The 12243-nt window shown below is 41.9% G+C and overlaps 1 protein-coding gene across 1 annotated transcript in view; it reads right to left on the bottom strand.

Moving 5' to 3' along the window:
- Positions 1 to 970: 970 nt before the first annotated feature.
- The window catches only part of LOC118557027 (NACHT, LRR and PYD domains-containing protein 12-like), a 45655-nt gene continuing 34382 nt past the window's right edge, over positions 971 to 12243 (bottom strand). The window contains exons 12-14 of the mRNA XM_036125896.1: positions 12095 to 12221; positions 1300 to 1417; positions 971 to 1225 (exon numbers count right to left, since the gene is read on the bottom strand). Of these exons, the coding sequence (XP_035981789.1) occupies positions 971 to 1225; positions 1300 to 1417; positions 12095 to 12221 (500 nt within the window). The remainder of the gene's footprint in view (positions 1226 to 1299; positions 1418 to 12094; positions 12222 to 12243) is intronic.

Below are 12243 nucleotides of genomic sequence, written 5' to 3'. Positions count from 1 at the left end.
CTTTTATCAGGATCCCTGGCTTGCACAAATTTCCAGTCGCTGCATATTAATCCTTCCCTTAATTTGCTTAAGCTTTTTCCCATTTTGAATCAATTTGGACCAGTGTGTTTAACACCTGGGGTGTTCTAAAACACTGGGGTTTGTTTTTCAGCAGGACAATACTAAAAACTATTGTGGTAATTTCTGCTTCAACCTTTTCAGGTTGAAGCAGAATTCTTGCCTTTGCATCCACAAAAGTCGTATTGTACTTTTCCTGCTGTTTTAGAATGGAGCAATAGAACCTAGTGGTTCTATTGCTCCCAATTACACTCTCAGTCACACTTTAAGGCCTATTTAATTGAGATGACAAATATCCTACTTTTACCACAGACAGTTTCGGGGGCCTGCTCCCCTGGTAGGAATTATTTTACTCCATTTTGTCTTTTTCACTCAGGTTTTTTGTTTCAATGAAAAACCTACTTACGAAATTTAGGACTCCGCCGTCCTCCTTTGTGCCTTAATCCCTCGCATCCCCGTCAACCTTCAGAATCCTAGGGGACGGGATGAAACCCAGTCCCGTTAAAGGGTCTGAAGGACTCTTCAGTCCTGCTGTGGCCACAGTCTTTCTGGATTTTACCCGCGTCCACCAGAATCTTCAGGTATGTTGGTATCCGGCTCAAAGGACCAAGTTAATGTCAGGTCTAAGCACCTAGAACATCATACTGTCATGTTTGGCTTGATGTGTTTAGCCCACATGCAGAATACACTCGGGAAACAGATGGATCAGAAAAATGTTTATTTATGAGAATCACAAAGAGGGATATGTTCGTACAGAGCTGAGTAAGAACGGGAACCAGGAAGACACGGGACCAGAGCAATCTAGGGGAACGAGAGAAGTTAATTACTACAGAAGGGAACAAGGGGAATGTGCTGCTGGACGTAAGCTTACCACTGAGTGGGGAAAACGGACCGGGGAGGAGGAGGTGTGGACTCAGTGCTTGGTTGGTGGTGGAACCACAGGTGTCCGAGAGACCAGAGAGTGGGGGCGAGAACGGGTCCGAGCAGCACCGGAGAATCCGAGGATCCAGGACAGCGGGAGAGACGAGTAGATGTCCGAAGGAGGCAGGATCCGTGGATGAGGAATTGACTCAAGAGGAACCCAGAGGAGCTCAGGTGAGTAGCTGACACGAGTGAAGGACTTGGAGGTGTTTGATACAGGAGGAGGATGTCGGAAGCACAGGGGAACCTGGTAGACACAAAGGTAAGAGTGTTTAGTTTCTGTTGAGATCACGAAGCTAGAGGCCACGACTGGTTGCATACCACGATGGTAACACTCTGGCATCTTCCCGCTGTCAGTGTGCTGTTTAATGGAGAAGTCTGGTGCTGCTCAACCGTCCGCAGGTGTGTGGGCTCCGCCCACTTGCCCAACACCGAACACCTGTGGGAAAAAGAAAGGGCAGCAGAACCGGTAGCAAGCTACACGGCCCTGCTGACTGAGTCCTGACACATACTACACAGGAAAAGAAAGACACAAAGACAATTAGTTTGGTTTAATTCTCGAGGAGAGTAGGAAGAGACTGCAGTTACAGTCTCTAACCCACTCTGCCGGTCTCAGCGTTCTCCTCAATTTTATTACGTTTGGGGCGTTTCCCTAGTAACAGGACTAAGGCTGTTCTGAAGGGTGGGGGAACAGATAGTTACAGCCTCAGTTGTCAACAAAGATACACGGCTGAGCAATCATGTTCAGTCAGCACATAATCTTGTAGCTGAGTCTTCTTGTTTCAGGAAGGGAAGAAACAGAGTGTCTTCTGTTTCTTTGCACAGACATAAGTAAGCTATCATGTGAGTAATATGATTATATCAGAAGCTTACATTACTACATCATAACAAGATAAATCGGTTAATGAAGTATAAACATTAATCCCAACAGAAAATATGCACTAATCTCATAATTTCAGATTTGCCATTAATTAGTTTAAATATAAAATGGCATACATGCTTTAAAAATATCAACATCAGCTCTACTCTGACAGCATTGTGGGGTTTCTTAAAATAACAAAGTCATCACTTATCCTATGCAGCCATGCACCCATCTGGAATAACCCTGACATTCTTTTTTTTCTTTTTTTCCCATCCCAGTGTCCTGTCTAGCAATATGGCAATAGGAATTGATGTCTCAATGCCAGATAGAGCTCGACAGATAACCCTGACATTCTACAAAAATATAATCAGTTTGCACGGCTTTCACTGCCTAATGTATCGCATAGAAAACTATCCTCATGAATTGGAAAAGTAAGGAAAATCTCAGTATCAATCAGTATAGAGATTTTTTGTTGGATCATATTAGTCTTGAGACAGCATTTGCATACGCATCAGATCAATCTCTCTGGGATCCTTTGATCAGCTCTGTCACTTAATAAGATAAGATAAGATAAGATAGTCTTTATTGATCTCACAATGGAGAAATTCACTCGTCACATCGGCTCATACAAGAGGGTGCAGAGTAGGAAAGGTGCATTCAGTTATATAGAGTGAATCTTTATATATACAATGGATCAAAAAGAATACCAAAAAATACAAAAAGAAATAGGAGTGGGGGTGGAGGGCTGTGGGATGCATCCTGTTGGGCATGGTGGCTGATTCAGGGGGTGCCTGGGTCTTAGGGCTCTGGGGGGTGCTCGGACTGGGGTGTCTGGTGGGTCTGTGGCCCAGGAATACACGCCGGGTGGGGGGAGGCACCACTTGGGCCTCAGATCACAGGGGGCCATGGCTGGATCCGCTCCGGTGTAGCTGGCTCCCGGCGGAGCCACGGGTTCGTTCCCGCAGCTCCCAGGGGTTTGGCATTGTGGCTATTGGGGGGTTTCCTGGGGGCTATCTCTCCTCCTCCCTTGGGTAGGGGAGGTAGACTCCCTGTATTGTATTCAGTGTGAAGGCAAGGCAAGGCAAGGCAAATTTATTTATATAGCACAATTCAGTACAGAGACAATGCAAAGTGCTTTACATGATTAAAATATAGGAATAAAAGCAAGTAGGGATAGAATTCAAAAACAAAAAAGAACATTAAAAACAGTAAAACAGTTTAACTGGAACATTCAAAGGCAATTTTAAACAAATGTGTTTTTAATCTCGATTTAAAGGAACTCAGGCTTTCCGCACAGTTTTCTGGAAGTTTGTTCCAGATAAGTGGAGCATAGGAACTAAATGCTGCTTCTCCGTGTTTGGTTCGTGTTCTAGGTCTGCAGAGTAGGCTGCAGCCAGAAGACCTGAGTGGTCTGGAGGGTTTATACGCTGATAACAAGTCTGTGATGTATTTAGGTGCTAAGCCATTTAGGGATTTATAGACTAACAGAAGTATTTTAAAGTCTATTCTCTGAGATACAGGGAGCCAGTGTAATGATTTTAGAACCGGGGTGATGTTCTCTACGTTCTTAGTCTTAGTGAGGACTTCAGAACCGGGTCCATGTTCTCTACGTTCTTAGTCTTAGTGAGGACGCGGGCAGCAGCGTTCTGGATCAGCTGCAGTTGTCTGATCCACTTTTTATGCAGACCTGTAAAACACCGTTGCAGTAATAAATTCTACTAAATATAAACGCATGGATTAGTTTTTCCAGATCCTTTTGAGACATTAGTCCTTTAATCCTGGAAATGTTCCTCAGGTGATAGAAAGCTGACCTTGTAATTGTCTTTAGATGCTTTTGGAGGTTCATGTCTGAGTCCATCACTACTCCCAGGTTTCAGGCCTGATCAGTGGTTTCCAGCTCAAGCAGCTGAAGCTGTGTGCTAACTTTTGATCTCTCCTCTATTGGTCCAAAGATTATTACTTTAGTTTTATTTTTATTCAATTGAAGAAAGTTTTGACACATCCAGGCATTGATTTCTTCTAGGCATTTACTCAGTGCCTGAAATGGTCCATAGTCACTTGGTGACATGGTGATGTAGAGCTGTGTGTCGTCTGCATAGTTATGGTAGCTGATGTTATTTTTTATTATCTGGGCTAGAGGGAGCGTGTAGATATTGAAGAGGAGGGGACCCAGGATGGACCCTTGGGGAACCCCACATGTGATTTTTGTCGTCTGGGTTGTAAAGTTACCTACTGATACAAAAAAGTCCTTTAAGTAGGATTTAAACCAGTGGAGAGCTGTACCAGAGAGGCCGACCCAGTTTTCCAGGCGTTTTAACAGGATGGAGTGATCGACAGTATCAAATGCTGCACTGAGGTCCAATAGAACCAGCACGGTGGTTCTTCCACAGTCTGTATTTATATGGATGTCATTAAACACCTTGATAAGGGCGGTCTCTGTACTGTGGTGAGGAAACCTGACTGGAATACGTCAAAGCTGCTGGTCGTTGTTAAGAAGGTGTTTAATTGTTGAGGCACTTTACAAAATCAAGTTCAATCATATTATACAGATTGGGTCAGATTATACAATTGGTCAAAAATGTCCTATATAAGGAAACCAGTTGATTGCATCAAAGTCCCGACAAGCAGCATTCACTCCTGGGGAACCGTAGAGCCACAGGGAGAGTCGTCTGCATTGTACATGGCTTTGCTGCAATCCCTCATACTGAGCAAGCATGAAGCGACAGTGGGAAGAAAACTCCCCATTAATGGGAAGGAAAACCTCCGGCAGAACCGGGCTCAGTATGAACGGTCATCTGCCTCGACCGACTGGGGTTACAGAAGACAGAGCAGAGACACAACAAGAGAGACAAAAAAGCACAGAAGCACACATTGATCTAGTAATCTGTTCTACATTAGATGGTAGTAGCGGGTGAGCCGTCTTCTCTGGATGATGTCACAGTTAACAGAACGCCAGACCAGGTGTACCTACTATGAAGAGAAAGAGAGAGAGCAAAAAGTTAAAAGCTGAAATGACGAGAGTCATTTCAATGTAATACAATGTAAAACTGGAGAACAGTAGACTGAAGAACAGTAGAAATCAGTAGAGTGAGAAAATTAGACCCTGATGTCCTCCAGCAGCCTAGGCCTATCACAGCACAACTATAGAGATAGCTCAGGGTATGAGCCACTCTAACTATAAGCTTTGTCAAAAAGGAAAGTTTTAACATTAGTCTTAAAAATAGATAGGGTGTCTGCCTCACGGACCAAAACTGGGAGTTGGTTCCACAGAAGAGGAGCCTGATAGCTAAAGGATCTGCCTCCCATTCTACTTTTAGAGACTCTAGGAACCACCAGCAGACCTGCAGGCTGAGAGCGAAGTGCTCTGTTAGGAACATACGGGGTAATCAGAGCTCTGATATGTTATGCCATAAGCTGGTTGAATATGCTTATTATTATTATTAATTATAATTTGGTATTATAATTTAAATAATAAATCATTCAACTCAAAATTCCGCTATAACAAATATAGTTCAAATGGTGGTGATGTTAGCTATAAGCTTGTAAGTATTTATACCACTAATGCACTAGTTAATTTGCTGTTATGAACTCATTTATGCTGGAATAAATGATCAGGTCGGACTGTTAACCGACGAGGTTTATCCAGCAGGCTGTGAGAACCCCAATGTAACTGCAATTAGAGTTTAAATCCTTATTCCTTATCACCATCCAATGATATTGTCTCTGTATTAATAACAGATGTTAACTCCAAAGGAGGTTAGCTCTGAATTCTGAATACCCATGTAACTGTGAATTGGATTGAACACAAAACAATGTCTATTCCGCAGTCGTTGGTTTTATTGAACCAAAAGCAATTCCCTGTTACAGTAATTCTCTGATTCAACAACTTTGGAATTCTTACTCATTACTAAACTAACATGCAAAATATATATGTGGAAATAAAGAACAAAACAAAAATAAACAATGGATTAAAATGAGCGGTTAGCAGATCTTAACTTAACTCACAGTTCAGATACACGTCACCCTCCCAAGATGGCTGCTACGATGACGTATGAGGGGAGGTCCTAATGACGTAACCACGCTTACGCTGATGGGATAATGCCTCGCTTCGAGAGGGCGCAGCTAACTGGGAGTTTAAAGCAAAGCCTGCGACTTGAGCTCGGACAAAGAGATTAAATTGATAAGAAGAAGCGAATAGAGAGAGGGGGAAAGCAGGGAAGAAGATGGAAAGAAATGAAGCAGTAACCCACGGCGGGGTTCTTGATGGATCACAAATCAACACAGCAAAATCAATTGTAAAATGCATGCACATACAAAGAAAATGTTCAGCAAAATAATTCCAACTTTGTCGTGGAATAAAAGCATTAACCAACACCTACAAAGTTCTAACGCCTGCCCAGGCACTTCTAAACACCCTGTTGGTGAGACAGAAATAAAAGGGGAAACCCCGTTACTTTGAGGTGCCTCGGGGCTGGTCCGGAGCGCTCCGAGTAATGCGGCTTTCTGGACGCGCCTTGACGAGCGCAGTTGTCCGCAGGCTGCAGCGGGACGGGGAAGAAGCTCCTTCGTTTCTTCCTCCGGGTTCACAGTCGCTTTGTTGGCCAGACAAAGCGGGGTCCTCTTCGATCACTGGGAGATACGGCGTCTCTCAGTCTTTTGATCAGAGGGAATTTAAAAGTACTTATTTAAGTCGACCTCCTGTTATAAAAGCAGGGAATAACCGTTGCGTCGAAAACTCTCGGTCCAGCGAGGAACTCGAACACGTGGCGTGGGATTACCCCAACGGAAACAGCTGTGTGTGTGTCTTCTCGGGTTGGCTAAAAGCCAGGGAAGAAGGAAGATTGTCGTGTGTGATCGGCTTTTATAGCCATCACCATAGCAACCTTATCTTGATCGGCGGCCATTTTGCCGTGTTGCGTGATGGGAGTTGGTGGCCATTTTGACCACATGAGTTGGTGGCCATTTTGACCACATTGCATCATGGGTAACGCAGTCCGTTATGTCCCGAATTGATGCCGTTTTCTGTCACGTCTGAACTGGCACAACAGATATATGATGGAGCTTGATTATTAAGGGCTTTATACGTTAGAAGGAGAATTTTAAATTCTATTCTTGATTTAACAGGAAGCCAATGAAGGGAAGCTAAAATTGGAGAAATATGATCCCTCTGGTTGATTTTCATCAGAACTCTTGCCGCAGCATTTTGAATCAGCTGAAGACTTCGAACTGCATTTTGTGGACTTCCTGATAGTAAAGAATTACAATAGTCCAGCCTTGAAGTAACAAATGCATGGACTAGTTTTTCAGCATCACTCCTGGACAGAATGTTTCTAATTTTGGCGATATTCCGGAGGTGAAAAAAGGAAACTCTGGAAACCTGTTTAATATGGGATTTAAATGACATGTCTTGGTCGAAAACAACACCAAGATTTTTAACTTTATTACCAGAGGCCAAGTTAATGCCATCCAGATTAAGTGATTGATTAAGAACTTTATTTTATTTTATTTATTTATTTTTTTTGAAGACTCTGGCCCAAAGATTACAACTTCTGTCTTGTCAGAATTTAAATGCAGGAAATTTAAAGTCATCCAGCTATTGATGTCATCAAGACATGACTGCAGTCGAAGTAACTGATTGGATTCATCAGGATTTATGGATAAATATAGCTGAGTGTCATCAGCATAACAGTGGAAATTAATCCCATGCTGTCTGATAATTTTGCCAATCGGAAGCATATATATAGTAAATAGAATTGGTCCAAGGACTGAACCCTGTGGTACTCCACAAGTGACCCTAGAGTTTGAGGAAGATTTATTAACATGAACAAACTGGAATCTGTCCGACAGATAAGATTTAAACCAGCCTAATGCTTTTCCCTTAATCCCTACAGTATGCTCAAGTCTGTAGGAGAATATTGTGATCAACTGTATCAAACGCAGCACTGAGATCTAACAGGACAAGTATAGACACAAGTCCATTATCTGAGGCCATGAGAATATCATTGGTGACCTTCACCAGAGCTGTTTCAGTGCTATGATGAGCTCTGAAGCCTGACTGAAACTCCTCAAGTAGGTCATTACTTTGTAAATGTTCACATAGTTGATTAGCAACTACTTTCTCAAGAATTTTAGATAAGAAAAGAAGATTAGATATAGGTCTGTAATTTACTAACTCATCTTGATCAAGAGATGGTTTCTTAAGTAAAGGTTTAATAACAGCTACTTTAAAAGCCTGTGGTACATATCCATTTACCAAGGATAGATTAATCATGTCTAAAATAGGACCACTGATCAGAGGGAATACCTCTCTAAACAACTTGGTTGGGATTGGGTCTAACATACAGGTAGAAGGTTTAGATGAAGCTAAAATTTTAGATAGCTCAGAAAGCTGTACTGCTTTTAAACAGTTCAGACACTGCGCAGGTTCTAAAGATTCCTCCAATGCTGCCTCACTTACTGAGGACGAGGTAATCATGTTTGGGAGGATGCCAATTATTTTATTTTTAATGGAATCAATTTTATTTATGAAGAATCCCATAAAATCATTACTACTAAGAGCTAAGGGAATGGATGGATCAACAGAGCTGTGGCTCTGAGTAAGTTTGGCAACTGTACTGAAGAGAAATCTAGGATTATTTTTATTCTCTTCAATTAATTATGAAAAATATGCTGCTCTAACTCTGTGAAGGGTCTTGTTATACAACAAAAGACTCTCCCTCCAGATTAAGTAGGATTCCTCTTGGTGTGTAGAGCGCCATTTTCTCTCCAATTTCCTAACATTGTGCTTCAAGGAACGCAGCTCTGAAATAAACCAGGGAGCCAGCTTCCTGTGAATAATCACCTTATTTTTCAAGGGAGCTACATTGTCTAATGCAGAACGCAATGTGGAAGTCACATTGTTAGCAAAGGTATCGATTTGTGAATTGGAAGAAACAACATTGCTGCCATCTACAGGGCATTTCTGCAATACGGAGGATATTAAAAAGGGGACAGACTCTTAAATTTTGATACAGCATTATCCGATAAAGATCTACTTTAATGGAACCCTCTTTTGGGAGCGGAGAACTCAGTTAGATTAAACTCAAATGTTATTAAAAAATGATCAGATAGGACAGGGTTGTGAGGAAATACTGTTAATTCTTCACAATCAATGCCATGTGTCAGCACAAGGTCTAAAGTATGGAGCCAAGAGTGGGTCGGTTTATGCACATTTTGAGCAAAACCAATTGAATCTAGGATAGTTTTAAAGGCTACACTAAGGTTATCACATTCTGTGTCAACATGGATGTTAAAATCACCCACTATAATAGCCTTATCAGTATTTAACACCAAATCAGATAAGAAATCTGACAACTCATCCAAAAACTGAGTGTAAGGGCCTGGTGGACGATACAAAACAACAAACAGAAGAGGTTTTATTGCTTTGCAGTTTGGATGAGGGAAACTGAGGGTTAAATGTTCAAAAGAACTGTAGTTATTAATTGGCCTGGGACTAATTAATAAATCAGACTGAAAGATGGTTGCCACTTCTCCTCCTCTTCCCACAGATCTGGGAATGTGGAAATTTGAATAATTGGAGGGAGTTGACTCATTTATACTAACGTAGTCCTCTTGTAGCCAGGTTTCTGTGAGACAAAATAAATCAATCTGTTTATCAGAAATCAATTTGTTAACTAACAAAGTCTTTGGAGGGAGAGACCTTATATTTAATAGACCACATTTAATTGTTTTATTTTTAGGTTCAAGGTGAACCGTATTGATTTTTATTAGGTTTTTATGATTTGTTCCTTTTAGATAAGTTTTTGATCTGTTAAGTTTTGGCCGTGGGAAAGACACCGTCTCAATAGGATAATGGATGGGTAACAGTAGAGAAGCTGCAGAGAGGTGTGTTAAACTACAGCTCTGCTTCCTGGTCTGGACCCTGGGTTCAGACCAGGAAGCAGGGTTCACATGGTTCAACATTGACATGTGAACAGGGTTCACATGTCAATGTTGCTACTCCTCCACCTTTCCTTTGCTGTCTGCTCTCACAAAGGAAATTGTAGTTTGGAGGTGTCGACTCCATTAGTATAGCTGCTTCACTAAATTCATGTAACCATGTTTCTGTTAAAAACATTACATCAAAATTATTGTCAATAATGAAGTCATTAATTAAAAGGGATTTTCCTGACAGAGATCTAATATTTAATAAACCCAGTTTATATGATTTAGTGGTTGATGATGTCTCTGTGACAGGTTGCATCTGACAGTTTATGACTTTTAAGTATTTGTTCCTGTTTATCCTTTTGTTTTTCTTATTTATGCCACGTATTATCACAGATATTCCATAATCTCCGGCAAAAGGCCCAGGCTGATGCTGGAAACTGTCATGTCTGATAAATGAGTGGCCAGGGCCCAATCTGTATCACAGTGAAGTAATTTGGAGTTCCTCAGTACCAGAGTGTTCTGTGATACATAGAGGAGGAGGATCTGAGGCTCTGAGGCCTTTGGAAAATCCTGGTTTATTCACAGCAGAATGGCTATGTGGAGAGGATGTCATCTGTAGGCCAATCTTAAATACTTTGTTCATGTTGTGAGAAAATTCCAGAAAAGGAACTTCTGGGCTTTGTGGAGAAGAAGGGGAGGCGGGCCAGTCTAGACCGGTGTTTGTGACGATGGAGGTTCTTGGTCCTCTCTTTGTCCTGCTGAGATCTGGGATGAATCCTCCTGTAGTTCTGACGTAGCCTCTTTCTGTGTCATCTTTCTGGCCATCTTTATCTTGGCTTGTTTGGGCTGCACTGGGCTTATCATTTGTTTTGGCACTGGATGTACTTTGTTTTGGAACAAAGCTGATGGTGCATGGTTCACAGAACAGAAGATGTTTGAAATAAGCCGTTTTGCACCTGACCTATTTAGAGAGAAACCATTGTTGCTGAACAGCTGTCTCCTCTCCCAAAAGATGTTAAAGTTGTCTATGAAGGTTACAGTTGTTTGTTTGCATGTTTTTTCCAGCCATTTGTTTGGTATCAGAACTCTGGAAAACATCAAATTTCCACAATTAACGGGCGCCTGAGGGCCGCTGAGAAACACCTTGACATTAAGGCCATCAACTAAGTTCAACAGACGAATGTAATCCTCTTTCAATACTTCTGACTTTCTTATCCGGATGACGTCCTTCAGGGCTTCAGCTTGTATTATGAGTTTTTCCAAGGTCGGCGTTTTTTCAAGACCCTTGGAAGGATGTCTGAAACATCAGACACCAGGCCACAGTTCCTGTCATATAAATCAACACCTCTTTGTTTTTCTTGTTACAGAAATGTTTAATCCCCCTTACAGATCCATTGCATAATATCAGGGTCCTTGGCCCTGTGGCATGTCTTTTCTCTGATGTCTTAGAACGAAAATCGTTGACATACCTCTGATTTTTGTCCTCCTGGGTCACATTTTGGAGCGGAGAGAATCTGTTTAGTAACGGAATTCCAGCATTTCCAGCAGGTTTACTCCTATCATTTGTTTTGAGAACAGCCCGCTGTTGTTTCACTTGTCCTGGGACATCTCTCTGTAGTCTCGGCCAGTTTTCTTTGTCTAGGCCTGGGGTTTGTTGATCCTTTGGTCTTGCACCCAGAGTGGTCCAGGGATTCTCATTTTCCTCAGGGAACTGTTTGTTTGCTGAGTCGCTGAGCTGGTGGTCATCGTTCGGAATCACAGGCAGGGTTGTTTCATTTCCATGCGTGGCGTTTACATCATAATTCACTTCGAGTCAACAGATTTTCAGTTCCATAACAGCTATCTTCTGTAAAAGCTTGTCAAAGTCCATTGTGGTGAAGGAAAGCATCTTTTCAAAATCAACAAATAAGTAAAAGAAAATAAATGAAATAACTAAATCCAACTTTCTGTGGTTTAGGTTAAGAGATAAAAAGGAGATAAAAAGTAAAAGGCAGGAAAATGCAAGCAAGCATGGAGCAGAGAGCAGAGAAAAAAGCGCAAAGCTTTGCCTGTTGTTGTGAGAAATAATACATTTAAAAGGAAATTGTGAGTCTAGTCAAGTTCCAGCACAGCAATTTATTTAGAGACAGAGCAAAAGTAAACACACCCTTGGCTCGGCTGCAGTCTGCACCCCTTCTGTTCCCATGTTCTATGTTCTTCTCTGAACCTGGGGCCACCACCTTTTGCATGTTGTTATACCAGGCAGCAGCTTTTACCATGAAGACATAACAAAAGCAACTCATAATCCAAATATTGACAATGCCAGACAGAAAATACGCAAGTATTGACCTTGGCAGACAAGGGAAGAGTTGAGCCAATAGCAGGCACTTCTCGTGTCCTCCGTTTTGCAGCTGCTCACATGTTTTAGCTAGGTCAGAGGTGACTTCAGAACCCAAGCTGTAATTTTCCATCCACACTGGAAACAGGCAGAAAAACAA

The sequence above is a fragment of the Fundulus heteroclitus genome, chromosome 22, assembly GCF_011125445.2.
Source record: "Fundulus heteroclitus isolate FHET01 chromosome 22, MU-UCD_Fhet_4.1, whole genome shotgun sequence".
In the NCBI taxonomy this organism is placed as follows: domain Eukaryota; kingdom Metazoa; phylum Chordata; class Actinopteri; order Cyprinodontiformes; family Fundulidae; genus Fundulus; species Fundulus heteroclitus.
This window is presented reverse-complemented; position numbering and strand designations above follow the sequence as displayed.